This window comes from Histoplasma capsulatum (assembly GCF_000150115.1).
Source record: "Histoplasma capsulatum G186AR genomic scaffold supercont2.5, whole genome shotgun sequence".
Taxonomy (NCBI): Eukaryota; Fungi; Ascomycota; class Eurotiomycetes; order Onygenales; family Ajellomycetaceae; genus Histoplasma; species Histoplasma capsulatum.
Window position 1 is genome coordinate 578,952 of NW_025544805.1, and position 24,346 is coordinate 603,297.

Genomic DNA, 24,346 nt, shown 5'->3' on the forward strand with positions numbered 1-24,346 from the left:
CTGTTAGCGGGCAGTTTCGATAACCTGGGGATCAACTTGTGTTGCTAGGTCTCGGACATTATTTGCGCAATAAAACAGTTGGTTCTAACTACTCCGTACACGCTACAGCTATCAACCTTCAATTCGGCAATTTGTGGTGAAATATGCCCCAAACAAGAGGCAAAGCTTGGCTGTAAATCGAAGCAATAGGAAGTAGAATACACTGTTGTAAATCTCGTCTTTTACAAATTGAAATTTGACGACAGCACCACGTAGTTGTAAGTAATTGTTTTGGTCGCCAGAGTTTGGTGCAATTTGACCACGTGATCTATTGATACCGAGCTCGGGATTGTAAACCGAAGCCAACTGCCAACCTCTGATTTCTGAGCAAAGGGAAAGCCAGGTAAACTTATCCAAACATCGTTTTCTTTTGTCGAGCCACAGGTCAGAGATATACTTAATCCAATAATGGCCGCCTCCCGCGTCGTTTGGCGGCAGAATTTACGATTTCAGCCAAACGCTACTGGACGACGAGCTGTTACAAACTGTCACTCAATCGTGAACGGTACTGCAGCCAGCGCTCGTACAACAACACACCCATATTCCCACGATCTGCCACCTTCTCCAACTGCTCGTGAATTTGATTCAAGGTGGCTTTCGGTGATTAAAGGGCGATTAGGAAAGTGCTTTACCTTCGGACTGAAACCACACCAAATTGACGAAGCGGGGGAGATACTCCAGGTTATAGCTCGGGATTGGCGAGAGTTGACTGCGGGGAGTGAAGGGTTTCTCACGGGGATAGAGAGACAGGGCCTCTATCGTCACAATGTCGTATGGGGAGAAATGGTATATACCTACTCAATCAATGGCTGGGGTTTGGCGTTATAGACTGATTCACTTTCTTTCCCCTTCGCCGAATTGACAGGACATCATGGTATGTAGCCCCTCTATTCCTCCTTTGCTACAACGGCTGCAATCTGCTATCCTTGGTACACTGTGTGTATCACTTTAGTGTAGCCTTTTCCCAATTATTTGTTTCCGCACCTCTTCGAAAAGTAGTACATGCTAAAATAAGCCAATTATAAGGGTAGAACTCTCCGTCTCCTGCCAAGCCGCAATGATCGGCTGCCATATACACAAGTAGCAGGTGTCTAATCCCACCGCAATGTTTTCAGGACACGTTAATAACGTATCGTACGTGAGATATGCGGAGACCGCGCGAGTCAATTGGACAAGAAACATCGGTACCCACGTGGATCGCGCCAACAAGAGGGCATGGTTTAACCTCCTCGGCTCAACCGGTGTCGGCTTGATATTGAAAAGCATCAAGATAGATTACAAATTCGTAAGTCTTGAGAGGCCAATATCGCAACGTAGACGAACATGGATATGCCGTGCATTCAATTCGTCGAGTTGAGCAGAACCAGTCCGCAAAAACACCTGCACAGCCAAAACCGCTGTGTCCATGCTAACCTTGGAAGTTGATGGGCTAACGCTTTCAAACAACAAAAAATTAAAACATGCAGCCTATGACCGCTCCAGATAAAATAAGCGTATACCACAAACTAGCATATCCGCCTCCAGCGTCTTCTTCTCCAGCTTCCTCTGCATATTCGTCATTTCAGCTGGATGTTCTAATACTGTCCGAGGCGCATCAACGTCCTGCCGCGCGTTGTCATGAGGATATCGTCGCGTATGACTACCGGCTTGGGCGTAAAGTCAAAATGCTCCCGCCGTTTATGATGGATCAATTCCGGACATTGTGGGAGTTACAGGAAGCATCGAAGCGGACATGGGGGGTGAAAGTTAAGGAGATTGAAGCTCGAGTGAGAAGGTTGGAAACAGCAAGTTGGGATCGGCCAGATGCTGTTGAGGATATGGGTTCTTCAGGATAATGATTAAAATTCGAATTTGCCTAAAGGTATGGAGTGTATATAGATGTTTACGTATTAAATGATATCGTCCTGAGTGATGAGTGTTTAGAAGCCCCTAGAGATGGGTGTCATCTGAAGCATGGCTTTGAACAAGTTTTCAGATTGACAACAGGTTTCGGTCTTAGAGCTTACTATTAATAATTAATTTACAGGACTCAGAGAACTGATTTAGTGATGTCGCAAACTTAAACCCATTACGAGCCGTGTATTTCTTTTCAAATCATTGCTTTCTGAAATGCTGGCTCTCGCTCTCATCCTTCATCATTTTGTTCAAATTGTTGTGAGTATTGAAGTTGAAAAGAAAATCCTTGGAAGTCTCAATCATACATAATAGTAATGTTTAGTTTTTAATTGTACAAAAAGGCATAAATGGATTGAATTAACCACCTTCAGAAACCTCCAGAGGCCAAAAAAAAAAAAAAAAAAAAAAAAAGGCCTGTTCCATTGGAATTCGTGGGTCGCCCGCCCACTGATGGTATATTACGGATACTAAGCATCATGTCAATACGCAGTGATACGTTACGGTATGGTCACAGCTTTCCGCTGAGCCTCATCCGGTATCCGTTTGCATTCGATCAAGGCCTGAGTGAGGAGCTGGTATTGTTTGGACGGAGACAGCAAGTCTCTCTCCCATCAGGCATTACATGGAAGGCTGCCGAAATATTGTGATTTCAGGGTTTTAGTACCACTCCCGACTACCGACTTCTCTTTGTTAACCCCTGCTTCATGTTCATGGAGCGGCGTGCATCCCAATTGAGGAGGGTCTTGCACTCTGGGTCTTGTCATCACAGTCGTCAAGAGCCATATCAAGCTTTTGACCCGTGCGTTGTAAGGATACGTACATGTGGGGTTCGAAAATTCCATTATGGAAAGGGTGTGAAAATTGACTCCAGGGGTGAATGTGTTAATTGCTGTGTGAATGCACGAATATGGAGCGCCGATACTCCTCGAACCGATCATTGATGAGGAAATAAGTGGTGTTGCCTGTGTATTGATTCCGGAGAACATTCCACATTGAACCCAGTCCCTGATGATAACATCTACCTACTGAAAGAAATTTCCATGCTGATCCTTTCCAGATACCCTCAAAGAAAGAGACTTCTGACTGCGTAAGTACTTCGCCAGGGTTCTTAGCAAGGATCCCACACGCGCATACTCGGAGAACTAGAAGTAGGCTTAGCTCTCCGGCGCAAACTTCCTACCCGGGCATATCTCGATGTTAATCCCAGTGTTGACATTCTGCAACAAAATAGCCATCTAACTACCACGAAGATGTTGCAAGGCTGCCCTTGCGTTTGAACAAACAACGGGCTCATTATTCAATCCTGTGGCAGAAGATTCGATTGGAACCAGGTATTCGTTGGCCCTGGCGGCGCCTGTCAGGACGCTGCGCAGTTCTTTGAGAATCCACTCCGAAAATGTCATGGTAAAAAATTTAACTTCACCATTTATATCGCCTGAGATCATCGTCAATCATCATGTATGGTTAAGGCAAGGGGTCTGCCCCGCAGCAAATGGTTCTAAGTATGGGTATGAATAGGAAGGACGCACCCGCGTTTGTCCCTCACAGATTGAGATAGCTGACTTGACACCGCGGGCGGCAAGATGAAAACAGACCTCTGCCTTCTTTTGAATCATGAGCAGGAATGCTTATTCTTCTACCATGCATTTCATTTGCTGAAGCCACGGACACCTACCCAACTCAGCAGTGTGCACCCCACACACATATTGAAATATTACTTGATCCACATATGCATTGGTTGTCAAATGGTTTGCCTGAACATCCATGACTGAAAAGAAGGCCCTTCAATCGTTATTAGTCACCGCCACGCAGTGTTGGCTTGGAACCGACACTGATTAGTCCAAGTTCGGCTTCCAGATGAGGGGAGGAGACAAATCGCCCCGTTTTGACTCGAAGGGCAAATACTCCGTACTGCGCCCATCATTTCCCAATTCTTTTAAGTCAAGCCCGTATTTGTCGTCCGAATGAAAGTTTCCCACAGCCTGGATGTTATAAAGGAACTTAGAAATGCACGGGCAAGAATAGTGCGGGGCGGAATCTGTCCAGAAAACTACCGCCGCTTGTTCACAAGCCAGCAAGTGGGATGATCTGACACCGTTGATTCCTTCCCAGGTTTGCTGCAATGCTTATCATCATTTTGGCACAGGCTAGCGCAGAAGCGGGATGGGCCTCCCCATGCAGTCTGGTCTGTCCCGCATAAAAACCCGTTGTCCCTCATGATTCTTGACTCTTGATTCAGTGATTTTTCTTTTTTTCCTCCGATGAAACAGAATTTTATGTAGCCTTTTTTGCTTTATTTCGCGTTTATTTTAGCCCCGCGGGTTGCGGAGAAATTCTGTCAATCAACAATGTAATGCTTTAGGGCAACGAATGAGGTGCCGTATTGGTACGGCATGGTATTCTGGGCGTATCCGTTTCCCAATACGTAAAAGGTCGGGTCAGACAGAGTGGTGAAACACCAGCACTAACCTAGCAACTTGACTGATCGATTTTAGCTGACGACTTGAACAAGGATGTCCGCCGAAGATCTGTTTGACTAGCTCCCCTTTCCAAAGATTCCAACGGATGCTGGCCTATCAACAAAAGCAGAATTCGAAATTCCCAATTAGCCGGGTGCTTCGGGCGAAGATTTTGTTGCGGCCTTGTGAGGCTTGGCAGACCTTCCCCACAGGAAAAGGCAGATCGATGCATTATTGACCATTTCGGTGTAGCTGTATCGGTCTTAGCACTGATTCGCAAGCCACAGGTTGGTTGGAGCTGGCTCGAACAAGTCTCTGTCAACTGGGCAGACGTGCACGCATCCATCCAATCCATTCAGGTCTTTGCTCTCGATGCAAGAATACCAGAACGATGAATGCATCTCCAACCAGGTAAGATATGCTGCTGTCAGCTTTTAGAATCCTGTTTCGTCTGCATGAGGAATGAACTGAACTGTGTGGCTCTTAAAAATAGCTGGAGCCGTCGAAGCTTGGAATGGACGGTGTGCTATATAATACAGTACAGCACGGCAGATTTGGTTAGCAAGTTGTGTAATAGTAATAATACTTCCCTGCGCGGGTACAGTACCAGCCTTCTTTCTTACCGAAAATTACGAAGTACTTGGATATACGGTATTCTCGCGGTATCGACTGACTGTCTTGTTACCCACCAAACGCCGCCTCACCAAAGTCTTTTCTTGAAACTGCCTACCTGACGACAACAGAACACTTTTCTTCGGGCCAGCCAGCAACTGTCACCGTCACCACAAACCGATCTTTCGAGGAGTCATTGATTGATGCTGCGACTACAACCTCGTTTCCCTTCACTTGCTTTATCTCCATCCCCTTCTTGTTGTAATCGCGACACGACTTCCTACCCTGCCGCCCTCGACTCTACTTTCTCTCCCAGGTATCCGTTCCTTGGCCCCCGCCTGCCAAGTGGATTTGGACCTGGCATATCGGAATCCCTCGTCCATGCCACGACCAGGAGGCGCAGGCAGGAAGACTCATCACGGAAATCGACATGAGAACGGCATCCCAGTTTCCGGGAAAAAGCTCGCCAAGCCAAAGTCAAATGGCCACTTGAATGGCAATCTTAATGGTGCACCTCCGCCCACACTTTCTTCACCCTCGCTCGTCCCAGCCATCCAGCCAGGTCAACCTCAGACAATAGCTCGTACTGGGGATCACAGGCTGGATGCAATGATGTGCTCGTCAAAGGCGGAATCAAACGGACGGGCTCAAGCAAACGGATACGAGAAAGCCAGCACAGTCGTGTCGAATGGACATTCATACACACCAGCATCGACGAACGGAGCAACGCCAACCACTACCCTCGGGGAACAAACGCGGACAAACGTAGACAAGACAGGCGGAAGCATCTCATCGTTGAAGAAAACATCATCACCAAGCGGCTCTGTGAACCCGCTCTCCTTGGCCACTGCAATTCTCAAATCATGCCCGATGTACGACACTATCGCCATCCTCATCTTTCTCCTCCAATTGCCTCCAATAGTCTTGACCCTTGTCCAGTTCTTGTTTGCATCTCTAACCTTCATGCCTCCTGCTGGCGTTTCTACGAACGTTTTGACTTCGAATTTCGACATTTTCCAGGGTCCTGCTGGAACTCCCTCTCTTTCAACAATGATCGCCATGGATGGGTTTTGTCTCTTGGTTTGGGGCCTCTTTATGTGGACGTGGGCGCAGAATTTCGCTATAGATCTCGCTCAGGTCCAGGTTGCGATCACAATGGGAGGAGGAAGTTCGGGGAAAAATGAAGGAGTCAATGCTTTCTGCGTCTTGATGGTTCTGATCGTGCATGTTGTTCGTAGTAAAGGTGTACAAGATTTTGTCATAAGTTACCTTTTGTCGGCCAAACTGATAACCACGGATACCCTCGCTCAATATTCTCACCTGGTTCCTCAAGAATTCCGACGGAAAGAACCTCCATCTCCGCCAAGCTGGTTGCGAAGTCTCCTTGCTGTTCATATCCTTGCACAAGCAGGCACTGCTATGGCAAGGCGCTCGATGGCCAAAAACCGCTCTTCTCCACCGACAAAATCCGGAAAACGAACTGATACCGAGGCATCTGCTGGTTCCCAAACTCATGTCGATTCGTCGACGTTCGAATCTGCCACGAATGGTTCATCTATTTTGACTCCTGATGGTGCTGTGATTGGGCCATCTATACTGAAAGAAAACCGAGAGCGACTCTCCAGTGCAAAGAAGAGACGAAGACAGGCGAATCAAGTGAGAAGTAGGCAGCCGTTTTGGGCTGCTTTGGCAAGTACCAAAGTCACCGTGATGCGAGAGTATGATCATTCACGTAATGGGACATGGTCTACTCCTCATCACCCGATCACTGAGGACGATGCCGAGGGATTTCCCTTGGATGATGGGTTTATATGGATTACGCAGGTCGATAATTCTTCGATTAAGTTCGCGGCAAGTGATTTTGCTCAGGTTGATGATGCCATGTACGACAATAGAGATCAGGATATTCGTGCGGAGCCTTTCTATATTAGGGTAAACGGTGCTCATTGGGCGACTGTTACCCTTTCTAAAGTTTCTAAGAACGCAGGTGAACCCGCACTTGTCTGCTGGAGAGGGGAAATTTCTGGGCTGGCGCCAGATTGTGCGTACACTTGCAGCTTCATTCGCTACGATACCGACGAAGCTATCTGTGTTATGAGTGTGAAAACACCACCCACTCCTGACACAGACCAAGGTAAAACCAAACCTTTTCACATCCACACATTCTCTTTATAACAGTTCCACTAACATGTCCTTACAGCACTCTCCGCCGTTAATATCTCGCCGTCGCCACGACAATCTCTTCGGCCCTCTTCTCCCACAACTACCATCAAAAATTCCATTGCCAATGCTGAGGCAAAGCTGAATGAACGTCGTGCTCGCCTAAAGCGGTCAAAAAATGATCACAAGCTACTTATTTCCAGGTTGAAGAAAGAGGTTGATAACTTCAATACGCGTCTCAGTGGTGCTTCCGATGAAAACCGACAAAGACAAAGATTGCTACAACTTGAACGGACCATTAAACAAACCGAAGAAGCCACTGCTGCAATTGACATTCAGTTACTGAATCTGGAAGATGTCCCGCAAAATGAACTAGAAGAGTGGAATTCTCGAAAGTGTGTCTTTGATCAAGAGATGGATCGTGTAAAATCGCTCAAGGAGGAGGTGGACAATGCAAGGATCATGGCCAGCCGTAGTGTAGCTTCAGCAAAATCAGAACTGACCTCGGTCATCCAGAAGCGTGAACGACTACAAGGGCGCCGACAACGACTGACTGAACAGCATGAGCGCATTACTAGTGCTAATAGCCAGGGTCTCAATGAGCGGGAACGGAGGTCGGCGGAACAGCTTGCAAAGGAACGAGAACGTGCTAGTATCGAAAAAACTTTCAACGACCAATTAACAAGCATTACTCGGTCAATTCAGGATTATCAGATTCGGACAACCCACATCTGGCAGCAAGTCTCTGCCGTCGAGCAAGGAAACCACCAGCAACAAATGCTGATGACTGCAGGCCCCCTCACACCGGAAGGTGATCTGCCAGGAACAAATCCCCCACCCCCTGAAGCTAGCACATCTACGATGTCCCCTATGCCCTCGACTACGAGGTCTCTTTCAGGCGCAATGTACACGTCTGTTGGGACCAATGAAGCGACAGGGCTTACTGACCGCCAAACTTCGATTTCTCCAGTTGTGGCAACTTCACACTTAAGTGTGGAGCAGCAACCATACCCTTCCTCTCCATTAGTTACTGCAGCCCCTTTCTTTGGACCGGAACTAAGGACGCACCGCCATCGATCACTCTCCAATTTCTCTGGTGTTAACATGCCGGTAGACCAGGTCATGCCAATGCGACTACGAGACTCACCTGATTCTACAGAGGAGATTAACCTGAAACGTGCAATGCATTTTGGACTAAATACTCGCCGGTTTACTAGAGCAGGTAGCCAAGGCAGCGCTAGTGGTAGCGGAACCGGCTCTGGCAGCGGAAGTGGGAGTCCTCATTCCAGTCGAGAGAAACCGAGTTGGTGCTAAGGGTTGTGAAACGTCGACCACCGTTGCTCTTCCTCGTCCCCTTGCGCACTATTATTATTTCGGTTGTTATCAGTATTGCATTGACGTCCGCTTTCATCTTCTTCCTTGCCTCCTCTCACATTGCCCAACATTTAGTCTGCTTTCGATGAAAAGGGAAGTTAGCGGCGCAGCGCTCTAGTGGAACTAGAAATCCCTATGCAAACCTACGCGCTTTAACTCTTTTCGATATTGTTACTGCCCGTCTTCGCCTATCCAGGTACCAAGTCTTCAATTCAAACTTTTCAATCCAGCCTCCCACCATATAGAATGCTTCGTATCTGGTACTTTTCGAAGATTCTTATATGCATTGGATTCCGGTTTCCTGTGTGGTTGGACAAACTCCGCAAGTTGGGACTCAGGAATACTTACAAGGGCAAGTAGAAGGATATGCAAAGACAAGGAGGATTTCCCTTACCGAGAGCTTGCATGACTCTCTTCGTCGTTCTTAATCATTAGACGATGTGAGAAGGAAATCCGCTACTCATTTAGGAGGAGGAGGATAAATAAAAGCACTCTCCGCAGATAAATTTTGATTCCACCAGCGCTGTTTTAGGCATCAGACGACTTGAGCAAAAATATATTTTTAAACCATCAATCTATCGTCCAGTTGTAGGCCTTTGTTTTTCTACTTTCTTTCTTTCGTATTCGGGTTCCTCCCATTTCGCGCTCTTGGCTCGATTGCGATTGACTTAATATACCACGTAGAGCATTGTATGAAAACCAACCTCATACAAAGCTTTCGTAAATGGATAGGGGATATCAATGAGGACTACGTTGCCCAGACCTTTGTATGATCCTCCAAAGCAAGTTCGTAGAATCCCATGCATGGAGTAAGGAGCGAAACCAAATCGAAGGGAAGAATAATAACAATAGGGTAGTAAAACGTCACGCCATCTTGACGGAGATATATATAGTTATACATAGACATATTCGAAAATCTATCTTCAACGATAAGAAAAGCATAGCGCTCAAAACAACGTAAACTCCATTTCTATCTCACATCTAGCAAAGCCATGACTCCAGGTTATTTATAAAGGTCGCCGTCCCCCGTCGCCACCAATGTCAAACGGATGAAATAGTCTCCCCAATTTTCCAGAACCGTGTATCAGCGTAAGTTAAGCATAAATGCTCCGGACTATATGTTTCTCCAGAATCGGATGTGCCAGCTGCCTCTTGGCAGATAACCTTCACCACCCGCCCCAGCACAATGACGTGATTCCCTACCTTGACGCTTTGCGAGAGATATCGGCATTCGAAGATAAATGGGAAATAATCCGCGGTAGCAACAGGGGCGGGAGTAACAGAGCTACCGCTACCGTCCACCCGCCCTGCTTCCGTAGGCAGAGAGGATTCGCCGTCCTTCTTTGCATTGTTTAACAGCACGAGACGCGGCGGCTCCCCCTCCGCAATCGACGGCACCCGACCACCATCTCCCCCGCTCATCGGGACGAATTGAAAAAAAGTGGCGCTTTCGTCCGCACGCATGATTTTTGCATTTCCCTGGGAGAAGTCCCTCGCTAGGCGTGCGGTTGTATTCGTGGGTGCTAAGAGGTGGACGAGGAAGCGGGACGAGGCGTCGATGGCGTTGAACGTTTCGGAGGGGAGTTTCACATTGAAGGAGACGATGGTTTCCGGGTAGAGCGTTACTGTGTTGAAGGAGGAGACGGTCATGCCTCGAAAGGCAGTCTGTGCCGTGGGTGATCTGGGGTCTGTGGATGTGATTATTGCGACGGGGTGCGGGACCCGGCGCATCAGGAAGCGGACTTGGTCGCCGATCTGCCTCTCGGAACCAGCTGTTTCGTGCTGTGTTGTGGCTTCTGGTGGTTCACAGGTATCCTCGTCGACGATTACTACGTTTCCGGAAGTATTGGTTGGCAGAACATGATAGTCTATATGCGATTCAATTGTACTTGAAGATTTCGTCGCGTTCTGAGGAGGGTTTGATGGGATTCGGCCGGGTAAAACTGGGAGGATCGAATCCGTAATGCTTGCAGCATGTTTAGACAGAATTGTCCGTAGAAGCCCGTAGAAGCGAGGGCGATGGCCTCTAGTTGGAAAGGACGCCAGCTGTCCATGATGAAAATATAAGTGCGGCAACTTGATGCTACGGCGTAAGTGGAAGATCTCCCTGGTTCCGCGAGTGCTGCCCAAACGGAGATTGATAGAACAGCATCCCAATGACATCTTCCTGAATAAGTAACGTCCGGACAATGCCTTTCTTGTAGGAGTTCATTTTTTGGAAATTGCAAAGCCTATGTCCGCAGTTTCTAGGGAAAGGGAAACATTGTCTCTTCGTACTATGTTGAGAATTGCTGAACCGCCAACCTCGATCGAAGAAAAATACAGAGTTCAACAGGAAGTAGAGCGGCTTAGGTAAGCGACACCTCCAAAAATTATTCTCCAACATCGGCAAAAAATGGCGGAGAGAAATCATCACAATTGTTCTTTTGACAATCCCCTCTCCTGCGCAATTAGCTCAATTCTGCATCTGAACACGGAACTCGGAGTCGAGGTCATTCCTCCGATGCCACCCATCACGAAATAGAAGCCATACGACACACACAACACAACACACGATGTCTCTACCCTTTCCCATCCGCCACACTGCCACCACGGTCCTCTCCAATCCCAGAATTACCTTCATCTGCATACAATGCAGACATGCCACACTCCTCCGACGGCCTAAGCGTCCATACACCTTTACACAGCTAATAACCCTCTCGGACGGCAGCACTTTCACCCACCGCACCACCTCCCCCCTGGCGGTCTACCGCTCAACACGCGACACGCGGAATGCACCACTATGGAATCCGTCCAGCGAAAAGCTGCGAAACGTCGAGGAGGATGAGGCAGGGCGGCTGGCGGCGTTTAGAAGCAAGTTTGGCCGGAGTTGGGATGCAACGAGCACTGCCGGACCGGTTGCGGCAACGGCGGATATATCTGCAACTGCTGCTGAGAACGCTGAGGTTAATGCGACACAGGCCAAAGACACGACTGCGGAGGAGGTGGCGGAGTTTGAGTTTGAGGAAGATGAAGAGGAGGATAATTTATTGGATTTGATTAGCTCGTTTGGCCAGGCTGAGGGGGGTCAGGGGGCTCAGCCGGAGAAGCAGAAGGGGAAGAAGAAATAAATAACTGCAGTGGACTTGGCTGTTTGTTTTTTCTTTCTTGTCTTTTTTTTAATACGCGTTTTTGTGCTGGGACTTTCATTTCTTTTTTCATTTTGGGAGATATCTACATGGGATTGTACAAATATATATGGAGTATCTGTTCGTTTGAGAACTTTGCCAGCTTGCAATGTATTGTACTACAGAGTATAGATCAGTCTAAGCCTTTGTAAATAAGATATTGACACATTGGTATGTTCATGTCCTTTCATTCTAGCACAGGTACTGTGGGATTGACCCACACTGGGCCTGCATGTGTCAAGTTAATCTCGAATTCCACAATGGACATACATCCAATGGTCTGCACAGTGAACACAACCACTTAAATGAGATACATGATCCTATTGCACAGAAAGCCGAAACCATGGCCAGGCAGTGAGTAACCATTAGATAATTTATGTCTTTGAAGGTCGTCAAATTTACTTCTGCTATACACTTGTTGGACACACAAGAGAGAGATAGAAGAAAACAAGCAGAGGAATCGAGATACTGGTATTCATGACTCCTGTTCTGTAGTAACAGGCTGTGCATCTTGTCCACCATCAGAAGCGCCTGTCGTCACTTCTGGTGCCGCGGGGGCAGGTTTGCTGTTGTAGGGATTGGTGTCGTCGTCAGTGTCAAGTTGCAGGAGGAAGGTCTCCCAAAGCTCAATCAACTACGAGATAACACAAGTCAGTATATTAACGCTGATCCGTGGGGAGGTGACCGAGGTTGTTATCTCCTTTTTCTGTTGCTTGGAATGGAAGGATGATGAGGTAGTAAATTGGTCGTGAACTAACCTCTTTCTGAGCCTCAACCGCGCTCTCCAAAAACGTTTCAACGCCAGATTTAAAGTCCTCCACCTTCTCCTTCTCAAATTTCTCCAGCTCATTCCGCATAACTCTGCCCATGTCTTCGAACAAAAGTCGGGTCTGGTGTACCTTTCGTTCCGCATCCGCCACGTCCGCAGCAGCTTGGTTCAGCCTATCCTGCTGAGATTTGCCCTGTCTAAGTAGTTTGTCCTGAGAGTTTTTCCTCTTTTGAAGTTCGGATTCAGCTGCATGCCAATTGTGGAAAGATTTTTGTCGCTGAGAAAATGCCATCTTGACACTTCCAATTAAACGGATATACTCATCAACCGTAATCCCTAAGGTCAAAATATCCTGTTGAGCCTGGCGCTCGTAGAGCTCCTTTATTCGTAGCTGCAGGTCTGATAGCCCTTCCAGCGGGCCAGAAAGCGTTGGAGAAAGTTCGACCGTCGCGAGGGAATGGAGTGATGCTGAGAAGTCATTGGCAGCTTCCGCAAGACCTTTTCGTTGCGCAACCACTGTATCAATGGCCTTTAGCAACCCCTTCAGCTGATTCTCAAGGGCGTCAAGGTATACTTTGCGATCGTGAAACCACTGTACGAAAGTTAGTGGCCAAATTTAGCATAAAGGCCCTTGCTATCCCATGGGAATTACGCACGTCATCATGTTCAACAAATTTGCCCGGTCCTCCAACAGATATGCCTAACGAGCTCAACATGCCCTTATTTTGGCCTATATCCGGTTCGCGATTCTCTTTATTCTTAACATCAAGGTTGAAAGTGTCGCTTTCGAGAAAGATCTTGAGATCTCCATCGTGTTGCAGTATGTGGTGCGCGGCAATTTTGTTAAGCATACGCTCTAATGCGGCTCTTCGTGATTCAACAAAGTTCGTATCAAAACGGCCAACTGCCTGTTTTTCCGGAGGCGGAGGAACCACAACCCCCGGATTATTGCCATGCAGGGAGTTGTATAGCCATAGGAAATCTCGGTACCGTCGGCTGACGGTGAATTCAGGTTGCCGATAGGCTTTAGACGTAGTCTATGGGAACATTAGCAGTCAGCTAAGATGAAGGGAAAACCGAGTGTGTGTTCTTGTCGGAATGGAAAGACGTATGTACCTTCGTCCTCACTTGATACACAATATGACTGCTTGCAATATCCCCAACTTTATGAGGATCACCAACTGTAATCTCGAACGACGGCTTCGCCGCCTGCTCAACAGGCATGCTTGGCTGTGACTGCCGTTTCGGAGCATCAACTGGGGACTGGACCGGTGGAGGGCCTTTTATTCTCGCACGCGCAGCCTGGCCGTCATCGTCCAAGTCCACAGAGTCCATCAAACCACCAGTGGACGACTGGGATGTAGATGAAGGGGGACGAACATTTCTGCTGGAGAAAGGTTCCTTTCGGGGTGGGGTGGGGCCTTGGTCCGGGTATGACAGGATGGACGGAAAGGACTTGTCGCCCAGCGGCCCAAGAGGATCAAGGGAGTCATCGACCACTTCCAGCCTCGTCGCTTGCGCGTTTATTTTGCGAGGTGTTCGGGGTCCTCTGGCTGGTGGAGATCGGCGGGTGGTTAAGGTTGTTTGGGCGGGTTGTTCAGAATCGTTGGCTAGATGGAAACATTGGCAGTCAGGAAGGGCCCATGGCTGATCTACTTTACATGTCACCAGAGGGACATAAATGCGTACCCGTAGCAGAAGATTCTTGGTTTTCGGTAGGTGTGGACTGGGAGGGAACATCTGCGAAAGCCACGGTTATCAGATATTCTGACTGTAGAGTCCTGAGCGGAGAAAAGTGATGCCTGGCTTACCACCCCACGGCGATTCACCTCCTACTAAATCCATCTTTCGGTCGTATTTCGCGGTTTGGGCTGGTGAATTGAGAGTGATTTAGTCAACTAATAAGATAACTGGCCGCATATTAGGCGACGGCGGTGACTGAAGTTGGGGTGGATGAAATTGCACCTCACTGCCAGTATGTATCAGGAAAGCTGGAAGTTATTCCGTATGGTAATCGGTTGCTGGTCGCCAATACCAAATTTACAGGCCGCGTAATTTATTTTCCGAGCAAAGGGAACCATGTATTGATGTTAGAACTTGTCCTAAAATTCATTGTAGTTTAATCTAATCTTTGTATGAACCCGAAACCAGTCCGATCTAGAGAGGTTTATGTTGAAGACAACCTCTAGTTAACCAGCCATTACAACTAAAGCGTCAGAAGTGGAAATTCGGCCATCGTCAAAAACCTGTTTTCCCCTAAAGCAAGAGATGCCATAAAATCATCCATCAGGTTCAATATCATTAACTCTGGTGAAGGCCGCCCTGCACGTCGCTGTACGTGAGAAAATTGCCGTGGCGCATGTAGGCCATGAAGCAGGTCTAGTTAACAGATCATATCACGATTTCACCCAGGGCAAGCCAAGCTTATGCATTTCGACCGCCAGCTGGAAGAGATAATCTAAGCTCTCGCATTGCGTCTTGGCTTTCGCGACATCATCTCCCCAGACATATCTGTTAAAAGGTCGAGGAAATGTTAGTAGCGGGCGTCGAAAGTATATATATACAGAGAGAGAGAGAGAGCATTAACCGATATATACTCACATTCCATGCCTCCGGACAAGAACGGCATATGTATCCGGATACTTCTCCATAGCCTCCTCGAGGCTAGATGTCAGATCCTCTTCAAACGCCGTATTCTCAATGATAGGTATCTTCAACGTATCAAAGAACCCCAGCATGCCTTTTCCCTTGCCTCTAGGTATTCCCTTAATCTGCTCAATGTTGCTAATCTCAAAGCAACCCTCCGGTCCCTTCTCACGCTCGACAAGGAGGGTTACGAGGACCGCCCATTGGGAATGGGTATGGATGCAGCACCCCGCACCACGGTCGAAAGCAGCCAGGAAGAGGGGCGTGCAGGCGGATGGTTTGAGTTCGACTGGTTTGCGGATATATTGGCGCGCTGACGGAGGGTATTTGGGGGTGGGATATTGCAAGACGAAGATGTCGTGGGGTTGGATCAATTCCTTCTGGACACCAGAAGGAGCAATGAAAATGTGGTTATCCCGTTTGATGGATGCCTATAGTGATTTGTATGGAAACAAGATTGAGTCTTTGACTAAATAGTATTTGACGGAAACTTTTTGCGTATAAATAACTTTTTCTTGAAAAAAATATACATATATATGTAATATATATGGGCCAGCTTACCCCGCCTCCAGTGCCAGTGACCCAGCCATGGCTGTAGAAATTACGGCAGAGAGCCGGAATTAGGTTAGAAGGATGCTCAGGATTATCGGATTGCACGAGATGGTCGTTGTTTTCGTCCTTGATGGCTGCCATGTTTGGCGGTTGAGGGTTGAGTAAGGTTGGTCCCACCAAGGTTCAAGATCTTGGTGTTCATCAACGATGCCCCTCGCTATTTTTATCAGCAGCGATGGCGCAAAGCTTGGACATAAGCAGCTGCACAACCAGCAACAAAAATTGTGTAGACACTTATTTGGGGCAACCAGAATTTAGGTACATACGCAGTAAGCTCCTCCTGTCATAGCTTTTACCATACTGATTGATTCTAGAAATATATTTCATACACGCACCGATCAATACAAAAAATACGTGGTACGCCACCATCATACTGTCAAGATGCATGTGTCTCTCATTGCGTTAAAGATAACAGCCATATCCCGAAACAATCAACTTTCCAATTCAGCAATGCTAGAGCTTAAAACCTCTCAGACCTCGCTTGTCGTCTATGGACCCGCCAACCTTCCCCCTTGTGGATTTTGAGAATGATGCTGCTGCAACTAACCATCCGCTTTGATTGTCGTCAGCAATGAAATTAATACAGCAGTTAACTGTCCTGGAAGCTTCCCCCGGTTGAGCGGGTGTTCAACTTGATCATCTTTGTGTTGGGAATTGGCATTTTGGTGGTGGTGCCCGCTCGTCCCTGCACAATTGGGAATACCCCTGCTGCTTGCTTCAGAACTACCAAGAGTAAGAGAGAGTCAGTTGGTTCTGGAGACTCAGGGACTCAGGGTCAGCACAACCATGTGCTCATATGCCAGATTCACCACGAATACTAAATGCCTTCAGGCGAATGGACCTCATTCGTGGAGGCTGCGAGACGCGAATCCAACAAGAAAGGATAAGAATAGTTAGACCTATTGAGCTTCTTCCTGTTGGAATATGGCAGGTAGGCCTCCGCTATCCAGTTGGAACTATGGTCAGCAAAATACTCTAACAGATTATGATATGTTATTAGGCGATTCGTATTGTTCACTTTGTGCCGCAACTTTCCTTCTGTTTGGCATGTGCCATGTACTTAGGTTGTGAAGAAGGAAGACATTGCTGGGAGAGAATATAAGGCTTCACTGAAGAGTTGAACTTGACATGCTGAGAATAACTCAATCGGGTCATGGCATTTTATAGCAGTCAACAAGAACAGCAAATCGGTTAGTCAGTCCAGTCATTGACCAAAATTAGAACTTTCTGTAATGTTTAGCATCATTAAAATAATGGCCGTAGTTATTAACACCGTTAGCTTATATCCGCAGATTCCTGTAAACAGGTTCTCCTCTTGCTAGGGTTCCCTCAGCAAGCCGAAGATGTAGAGGAGGATGTCTAGATGAAACACGGAATCTCAAGCCCTGATCACTGCATTCATTCCAGTGTCCCGATGTTATTATGACATATCACCCGTCTCATAAATATTGCCCACAAGCTTCAATCGGGGGAAGGCCTGGCCCGCAACAGGTGGTATTGCCGGTTCGCTGTAAAGCTATGTTAGCCGAGACACTCTTATGAATTGATCCTTTAGAGAGTGTTCTCCTTTCCCCTTTTCTATTCAAGGAGAAACCTCGCATCTTCTACATTCATTGTTTTGCGTATTTGTGGCCGTACCCAAAATGATACCAGCCTCGGATATTGCTCAACGAATTGAGGTATGTAGTCCATTCTAAAATATGAGGGCTACTGGATTAAACCTAGATATGGCAAATCGATTCTGGGTCAAAGCTGCAGCTAGCCACTACATTGTCCAACTGTAGGTTGTTTTCAGTGCGCTGTTGATAAACTGACACAATCAATCATTAGTACTGTACAAATAGTTGGTATGTCCTATTTTATATAATTGACTTTATATGCTAGTATTCCGCAGTTTGAGTGGAATGGTATGTGGCGAGCCTTGGCGAAGGATGAGGTCACCTGACCTACTCTAGCGCGCCTGCCAAGCGCCCTTGTAACATTAGCACCCAAGACAGCTCTGTTTGTGTCGGCAAAGAGGCCACCTTTACTTGTCTTCGCTCCTCATAAAAGATAACCAACCCACCATTCTCTCCCTTTCTTTATACTCCTCCGCTCCTTTCTTCTTATCTTCGTCCTGTGGATTATTCTCCTCAGTTCGCTTTTTGTGCTGATTACCTTCTTGTGCCCTTATCCTCGTAGGGAGGCCGTCCGTCACAATGCGTCTCAACGCTTCCCTGGCGTCCCTCATCCTCTCCTCGGTAGCTCTCATTGGCAATGTCCGTGCTGAGGAAGAGGTCAAGGGGGATGCGCCTTCTCCCTCATCTGCGATTGAGAAGCCAACATTTACTGTATGTTGCTACAAACTCCCCCTTTCTGGCTGCCAGCTCTCAGCTCTGTTTCTCGAGTATGAACAAAGACCAGAGAAAGCTAACCACATGCCGCGTCCATTTTAGCCCACCACCCTTAAAGCTCCATTCCTCGAGCAATTCACTGATGACTGGGAGACCCGGTGGACGCCCTCCCATGCCAAGAAGGAGGATTCGAGTTCGGATGAGGACTGGGCCTATATTGGAACCTGGGCTGTTGAGGAGCCGCATGTCTTGAATGGCATGGTGGGCGACAAGGGCTTGGTGGTTAAGAATCCTGCCGCCCACCACGCGATATCAGCCAAGTTCCCCAAAAAGATCGACAACAAGGGCAAGACGTTGGTGGTTCAATACGAAGTCAAACTTCAGAGTGAGTAGGAAAAACAGATTTAGCCTTGCTTGGCTTCCCTTTGCGCGCACTATTTATTATCGGCTGACGATATATCTGGCAGACTCCCTGGTTTGCGGTGGCGCGTATATGAAGCTTCTTCAGGACAATAAGAAGCTTCACGCTGAGGAATTCTCGAACGCCTCGCCATATGTGATCATGTTCGGACCTGACAAGTGTGGAGTTACCAACAAGGTTTGTTTCTATTGGGTATTTGAAAATATGCAACTACCGAATGCTGATATTGTTTGATCTACAGGTCCATTTCATCTTCAGGCATAAAAACCCCAAGACTGGCGAGTATGAAGAGAAGCATATGAATGCGGCACCAGCCGCCAAGATTAACAAGCTATCCACTCTTTACACCCTCATCGTCAAACCAGACCAATCGTTTCAGATCCGGATTGATGGAAAAGCTGTCAAGAACGGCACTTTACTTGAAGATTTTAGCCCAGCCGTCAACCCTCCGAAGGAGATTGATGACCCCGAGGATAAGAAACCGGAGGATTGGGTTGACGAAGCTCGTATCGCTGATCCAGATGCAACCAAGCCCGAAGATTGGGATGAGGATGCACCTTATGAAATTGTTGACGCTGATGCCGTTCAGCCAGAAGACTGGTTGATCGATGAGCCCACTAGCATTCCTGACCCAGAGGCCGAGAAGCCCGAGGATTGGGATGATGAGGAGGATGGAGACTGGACGCCGCCTACCATTCCCAACCCCAAGTGCAGCGAAGTGTCCGGTTGCGGAAAATGGCAGCAGCCGATGAAGAAGAACCCAGACTACAAGGGCAAATGGGTCGCACCCATGATCGATAACCCCGCCTACAAGGGACCGTGGGCTCCACGCAAAATCCCCAACCCCGACTATTTCGAAGATAAGACTCCCGCCAACTTTGAGCCTATGGGCGCTGTAAGTTTTCCATGATTAACGTCCGCCTTTGTCTCAATTTAGAAACAATAAAAGGATATGGACTAACGGCCACACTATAGATCGGGTTTGAGATCTGGACAATGCAAAGTGACATCCTCTTCAACAACATCTACATTGGCCACTCCATTGAAGACGCGGAGAAGCTCAAGGCTGAAACCTGGGACCTCAAACACCCAGTCGAGGTTGCGGAAGAGGAAGCATCCCGGCCCAAGGATGAGGAGAAGGAGGCAGGAACCTCGTTCAAAGAGGATCCCGTCCAGTACATTCGCAAGAAGATCGATCTCTTCATCTCCCTGGCTCTTGAAAACCCGGTTGAGGCCGTCAAGACTGTTCCGGAGGTGGCGGGTGGTCTGGGCGCTCTCTTGGTTACTCTCATTCTCATTATTGTTAGTGGGATTAGCCTTGGCTCCAGCTCCTCTCCTGCTCCCAAAAAACAGGCTGAAAAAGGCAAGGAGAAGGAGAAGGCGTCAGCCTCTGAAGCTGTTAGCACAGGGGCGGATAATGTGAAGGGTGGAGCTAAGAAGCGGTCTACCAAGACTAGCGAGTAAGTTCCAAGGGTTTATTTTATATATTTTTCTTTAATTTTGTGATACCCACCTGCGGGCGGAAGGAACTTTGACGACGACGACGAGGGTGGAAGGATTGGAACACGACAGACAGCAGCCCTGACCCTGGAATCACGGGTTGATGGCACCATAACGCCAATCAAGCCAACGAATATCATTACGGAGAACGAAAGAAGAATAAGGAGAAAAATAAGGTGGAGAAAATGGACACAGGAAATGAAAAATATATGACCCCAAGCCCAAAAAAACCATATGGAACATGAAAGAGGAGGATAACTCCTGAAACAATCCTAAAATTCGGAAAACACAAAACTCAAAAACCTTACCAGAAGTGCCTCTTGACTGCTCCTACAAAAAAAAGGAAAAAAAAGAAAAAAAAATACAGGACAGGCTTTCAGGTATTTATTTTCCTGTCATTGGTCATTTCTCTACTTTGTGGGTTTCATCTTTCTGATCTGTGCCCATTTCTTCCTCTGTGTTGTTAAAATTCAAACAATGTAAAACATAATCTGATATTTTATTGTTCTTCAAGAGTTTATTTGCTCTTTTTTTTGTTAACCATTATTAACTGCATCCTCTTTTTGCTTTGCCATAAGTTGTCTGATTTTTTTTTTCTCTTTCCCAAATCATATACTTTTTATTCTCACGGTAGATCAAACGGATATCTCGGTCTCGGGATTGTAATAATGAAAGAGCGTGGAATGGCATGGCCCATGTATTATTGATCTTTTCCCTCCAGATTATTCCCACAGTTGGCATTAGTTCGCCAGGTCTTGCCACAGCGTTGGGTGAGGCTCAAGACTGTAGCATGGCACCTGAGTAGATATAAGGCATTATCATATAGATAATTATCGAATTAAACATAGGAATATATATATATATATATATATATCTTAGATTGTAGTATATATAAGTAAACCAGATCCACTGCCAGAGTTATATCAGCCATGTACCGAATCTGCAACTATATCTCCAGATAACCCCTTCCCCGGCCCGCGAGCGCCGAGAGAACGCTCCGGCCAGCGAGGTTTGGCGAGATGCCGCGGTCTGATTGGCCTGGGAACGCCGCAGCAAAGCGCGCTGAGCAACCCCTAGTAAGCACTACTAGTCCTAGTTGGGAGTATATAAAGCCAGGAAACCTCTCCCCGCAACGTCAACGGCCTCCTCGCCTGCCCCAATTCTCTCCGCATCTCTGCTGCGTGTCCTGTATATACTGTATATAGTGTAGTGCCCGCGTCCTCCACCTCTTGTATATATTTCTCCTGCTGTAATCTGCCCGTCGCGCCCTGCTTCCCCCCTTGTCTAGCCGCCATGGCCGCCTGTCGTGCCGTTGCCCGCTCCATCCCCGCTTTCATCGGTCGTTCCGCCATCTCTCGCAGTATCCCCATTACAGGCCTCTCCTCTCGCAGCATAGCCACCAGTAGCAGCAGAATGGCCTCCAAGCTTCCCGCATCGCATACAGCGCTCCGCAGATTGCACGCCACCGCCCAGCAGTTGAGCCCTGCGGCTGCTGTAGCTACAGCTCCATATCCGGCCGAGAACTATCCCAAGAGCCACGCCCCGCTCGCCTCCCCCGTCAACACCTGCAACTTCATCGATAACAAATTCGTCACCTCCAATGCTAGTACCTGGATCGACCTGCACGACCCCGCCACCAACAACCTCGTCACCCGCGTGCCCCAGAGCACAGATGCGGAGTTGCGCGCCGCCGTTGAGAGTGCCCGGAAGGCGTTCCCCGCATGGCGCGCCACCAGCATCATGGCCAGACAGCAGATCATCTTCAAGTTCACCAACCTGATCCGCGCGAATTGGGATCGTCTGGCCGCCAGTATCACGCTGGAGCAAGGGAAGACTTTTGCGGATGCCAAAGGTGATGTGCTGAGAGGCCTGCAGGTCGCGGAGACCGCGTGTGGTATTACAACACAGATTACGGGAGAGGTTCTGGAAGTCGCTAAGGATATGGAAACTCGGAGTTATAGAGAGCCCCTGGGTGTTGTTGCCGCTATATGCCCGTTCAGTATGTTTTTTTATCTTTTTCTTTTCTTTTTTTATCCTCTGCTTCTTCTGTCTTTGTTCTTCGCTTTCTCCTTGGGGGATCCTTTGAAAACCAGGTTTACTGATAATTTCTTCTCACTAGACTTCCCTGCTATGATTCCCCTTTGGTCCATCCCTACTGCTACTGTAACCGGCAATTGCTTGATCCTCAAGCCGTCCGAGCGTGACCCCGGCGCTGCAATGATCCTTGCTGAACTAGCCAGTGAAGCTGGGTTCCCTGATGGGGTCATCAACGTCGTTCACGGCTCGGCTAAAACAGTCGACTTCATCATCGACGAACCAGCCATCAAAGCCATCAGCTTCGTCGGCAGCAACCGCGCAGGAGAATACATCTTCACCCGTGGTTCTGCCAACGGCAAGCGAGTCCAGGCCAACCTGGGGGCCAAGAACCATGCAGCCGTCCTCCCAGACTGTAACAAGAACCACGCCCTGAATGCCATCACCGGTGCTGCGTTTGGCGCTGCTGGTCAGCGATGCATGGCATTGAGCACCCTCGTGATGGTTGGGGAGACCAAAGAATGGCTTCCGGAGATCGCTGAGCGCGCTAAGACTCTAAGAGTCGATGGTGGCTTCGAAGAAGGCGCTGACTTGGGCCCTGTCATTAGCCCTGAGAGCAAGAAGCGGATTGAAGACCTCATTGCCAGTGCTGAGAAGGAGGGTGCCACAATCCTACTTGATGGGCGCGGATACAAACCGGAGAAATATCCCAATGGCAACTGGGTAAGTCAATAATGCGTCCCCTGGTATTACTATATATCCTTGCTCTGTTTACTTTCGTCACTAACGTGATTCGCAAAAAGGTTGGCCCCACCATCATCACCAACGTAAAGCCACACATGCGCTGCTACAGGGAAGAGATCTTCGGCCCCGTCCTCGTCTGTCTCGAAGTGGAAACCGTCGACGACGCCATCTCCCTCATCAACGCGAACGAATATGGTAATGGTGCTGCGGTCTTCACCCGATCTGGTCCCACCGCCACCAAATTCCAACGCGAGCTGGAAGCCGGCCAAATCGGTATCAATGTGTATGTTTCCCTTCCCAACCCAAACCCTTAAATCCGTATGCACATGCACTAATATATATAAATTTTTTCCCCTTGACACAACAGGCCCATCCCGGTCCCCCTCCCCATGTTCTCCTTCACCGGCAACAAGAAGAGCATCGCAGGCGGTGGTGCAAGCACTTTCTACGGCAAGCCTGGCCTGCAATTCTACACGCAGCAGAAGACCGTCACGAGTTTGTGGCGGAGTGAGGATGCGGTCAATACAAAGGCGAGCGTCGTGATGCCCACGCAGAGTTAATTATCATTTGATTTCTTTTTCACTTTAGCTTTGTGATGCATATATATCTATATATATAAAAAAGTTTTCATTTATTAATTATATATATACATCTCTCTGTGTGTATATGTGTGTGTCTGTGTGTGTATTTTTTGTTTTACACCATTTCTTATTTGCGCAATCCTTAAATCTCCTGTTTGTATGAGAAAGGGGTTACTAACATATTGTTCTAAATCGATATATACCGGCCGTGGCAGGCACACGTTACTATGCCCCGACATACCTAGCTATGTCTGACGTATACATATACATATACATATACATATACATATATCGACGGGGGATAAAGAGTGGGGGAATTGTGAGGAGAGGGTGTGAAGAACGAAATGAGAAGGGGACTGAGAGGCGAAAGAAGAAAAATGTGACATGTGAATGAGGTCAAGTTGAGGGGGAGATTTGGCAAATATGTTATCACTGTATTCCCCAGGATGTTTTCCTCTGCACCTTCCCCGCCTTCCTTTTAATATCTCCATTTTCTGTTTGTTTCATGGAGTACACCCTTGTTCCCTGTTCCTTGAACAAATTGATATGCACACGTATTTTAGCAAATATAAGTTCATGAACATACACGTCGAGAAGTGACAGTTGATACCAGTGGTGGATGGTGGGCGGGGAGCTACCTAGGTAGGGACGTCTGGTCCTCATGCGATGATCGTTGTGATCGAACTATCGAACTAAATTGCAAAAGGCTATCAGATATCGAATCCAATTTAATGTCTTATCTGTATTTTTACTGAAAAAAAAAATTGGATAGGGGTGGGGTTGGGTTAGAGAAAGCTGGATTTAATGCAGCAGAGAGTGGAGTAGAAATGGAATACTATGCATCCAGCTGTAGCATGTGCGTAAGTATACAGGGAACACAGATAGGATGGGATGAAGAAAGGAAAAACCTCCTCAACCCGCTACCAATTGAGGGGGGGAAGAGAGGCAGAGAGAGACTGTCTTATCTCAATTGCAAAAATTCTGGGACCTGTGGTGTAT

The 24,346-nt window shown here is 47.7% G+C and overlaps 9 protein-coding genes across 9 annotated transcripts; 6 read left to right on the plus strand and 3 right to left on the minus strand.

Moving 5' to 3' along the window:
- Positions 1-447: 447 nt before the first annotated feature.
- HCBG_04146 (uncharacterized protein) lies at positions 448-1,874 on the plus strand (the record flags this gene model as incomplete). Its single annotated transcript, XM_045431195.1, has 4 exons — positions 448-825; positions 868-913; positions 1,155-1,324; positions 1,506-1,874. 4 exons carry the CDS (start codon positions 448-450, stop codon positions 1,872-1,874), a joined length of 963 nt encoding a protein of 320 aa, XP_045287748.1.
- A 537-nt stretch (positions 1,875-2,411) lies between these two features.
- HCBG_04147 (uncharacterized protein) lies at positions 2,412-3,453 on the plus strand (the record flags this gene model as incomplete). Its single annotated transcript, XM_045431196.1, has 3 exons — positions 2,412-2,578; positions 2,993-3,022; positions 3,186-3,453. 3 exons carry the CDS (start codon positions 2,412-2,414, stop codon positions 3,451-3,453), a joined length of 465 nt encoding a protein of 154 aa, XP_045287749.1.
- A 1,934-nt stretch (positions 3,454-5,387) lies between these two features.
- On the plus strand, positions 5,388-9,112 carry HCBG_04148 (uncharacterized protein; the record flags this gene model as incomplete). The annotated part of the gene is made up of 2 exons (XM_045431197.1): positions 5,388-7,140; positions 7,207-9,112. The coding sequence occupies 2 exons, from the start codon at positions 5,388-5,390 to the stop codon at positions 8,478-8,480; spliced, it is 3,027 nt and encodes a 1,008-aa protein (XP_045287750.1).
- Positions 9,113-9,581: 469 nt separating this feature from the next.
- HCBG_04149 (oxidoreductase) lies at positions 9,582-10,813 on the minus strand (the record flags this gene model as incomplete). The annotated part of the gene is made up of 1 exon (XM_045431198.1): positions 9,582-10,813. One exon carries the CDS (start codon positions 10,701-10,703, stop codon positions 9,582-9,584), a length of 1,122 nt encoding a protein of 373 aa, XP_045287751.1.
- A 282-nt stretch (positions 10,814-11,095) lies between these two features.
- On the plus strand, positions 11,096-11,650 carry HCBG_04150 (mitochondrial 54S ribosomal protein YmL36; the record flags this gene model as incomplete). The annotated part of the gene is made up of 1 exon (XM_045431199.1): positions 11,096-11,650. One exon carries the CDS (start codon positions 11,096-11,098, stop codon positions 11,648-11,650), a length of 555 nt encoding a protein of 184 aa, XP_045287752.1.
- A 413-nt stretch (positions 11,651-12,063) lies between these two features.
- Positions 12,064-14,370, minus strand: HCBG_04151 (sorting nexin 3; the record flags this gene model as incomplete). Its single annotated transcript, XM_045431200.1, has 6 exons — positions 12,064-12,341; positions 12,466-13,068; positions 13,133-13,513; positions 13,593-14,086; positions 14,166-14,216; positions 14,288-14,370. 6 exons carry the CDS (start codon positions 14,319-14,321, stop codon positions 12,183-12,185), a joined length of 1,722 nt encoding a protein of 573 aa, XP_045287753.1.
- A 192-nt stretch (positions 14,371-14,562) lies between these two features.
- HCBG_04152 (class II Aldolase and Adducin N-terminal domain-containing protein) lies at positions 14,563-15,815 on the minus strand (the record flags this gene model as incomplete). The annotated part of the gene is made up of 3 exons (XM_045431201.1): positions 14,563-14,987; positions 15,078-15,553; positions 15,684-15,815. 3 exons carry the CDS (start codon positions 15,813-15,815, stop codon positions 14,873-14,875), a joined length of 723 nt encoding a protein of 240 aa, XP_045287754.1.
- A 1,562-nt stretch (positions 15,816-17,377) lies between these two features.
- HCBG_04153 (calnexin) lies at positions 17,378-20,686 on the plus strand (the record flags this gene model as incomplete). Its single annotated transcript, XM_045431202.1, has 7 exons — positions 17,378-17,413; positions 17,460-17,514; positions 17,916-18,064; positions 18,170-18,452; positions 18,535-18,665; positions 18,730-19,383; positions 19,464-20,686. 7 exons carry the CDS (start codon positions 17,378-17,380, stop codon positions 19,950-19,952), a joined length of 1,797 nt encoding a protein of 598 aa, XP_045287755.1.
- Positions 20,687-21,281: 595 nt separating this feature from the next.
- On the plus strand, positions 21,282-23,326 carry HCBG_04154 (methylmalonate-semialdehyde dehydrogenase; the record flags this gene model as incomplete). Its single annotated transcript, XM_045431203.1, has 4 exons — positions 21,282-21,987; positions 22,108-22,745; positions 22,826-23,049; positions 23,134-23,326. 4 exons carry the CDS (start codon positions 21,282-21,284, stop codon positions 23,324-23,326), a joined length of 1,761 nt encoding a protein of 586 aa, XP_045287756.1.
- Positions 23,327-24,346: the final 1,020 nt, after the last annotated feature.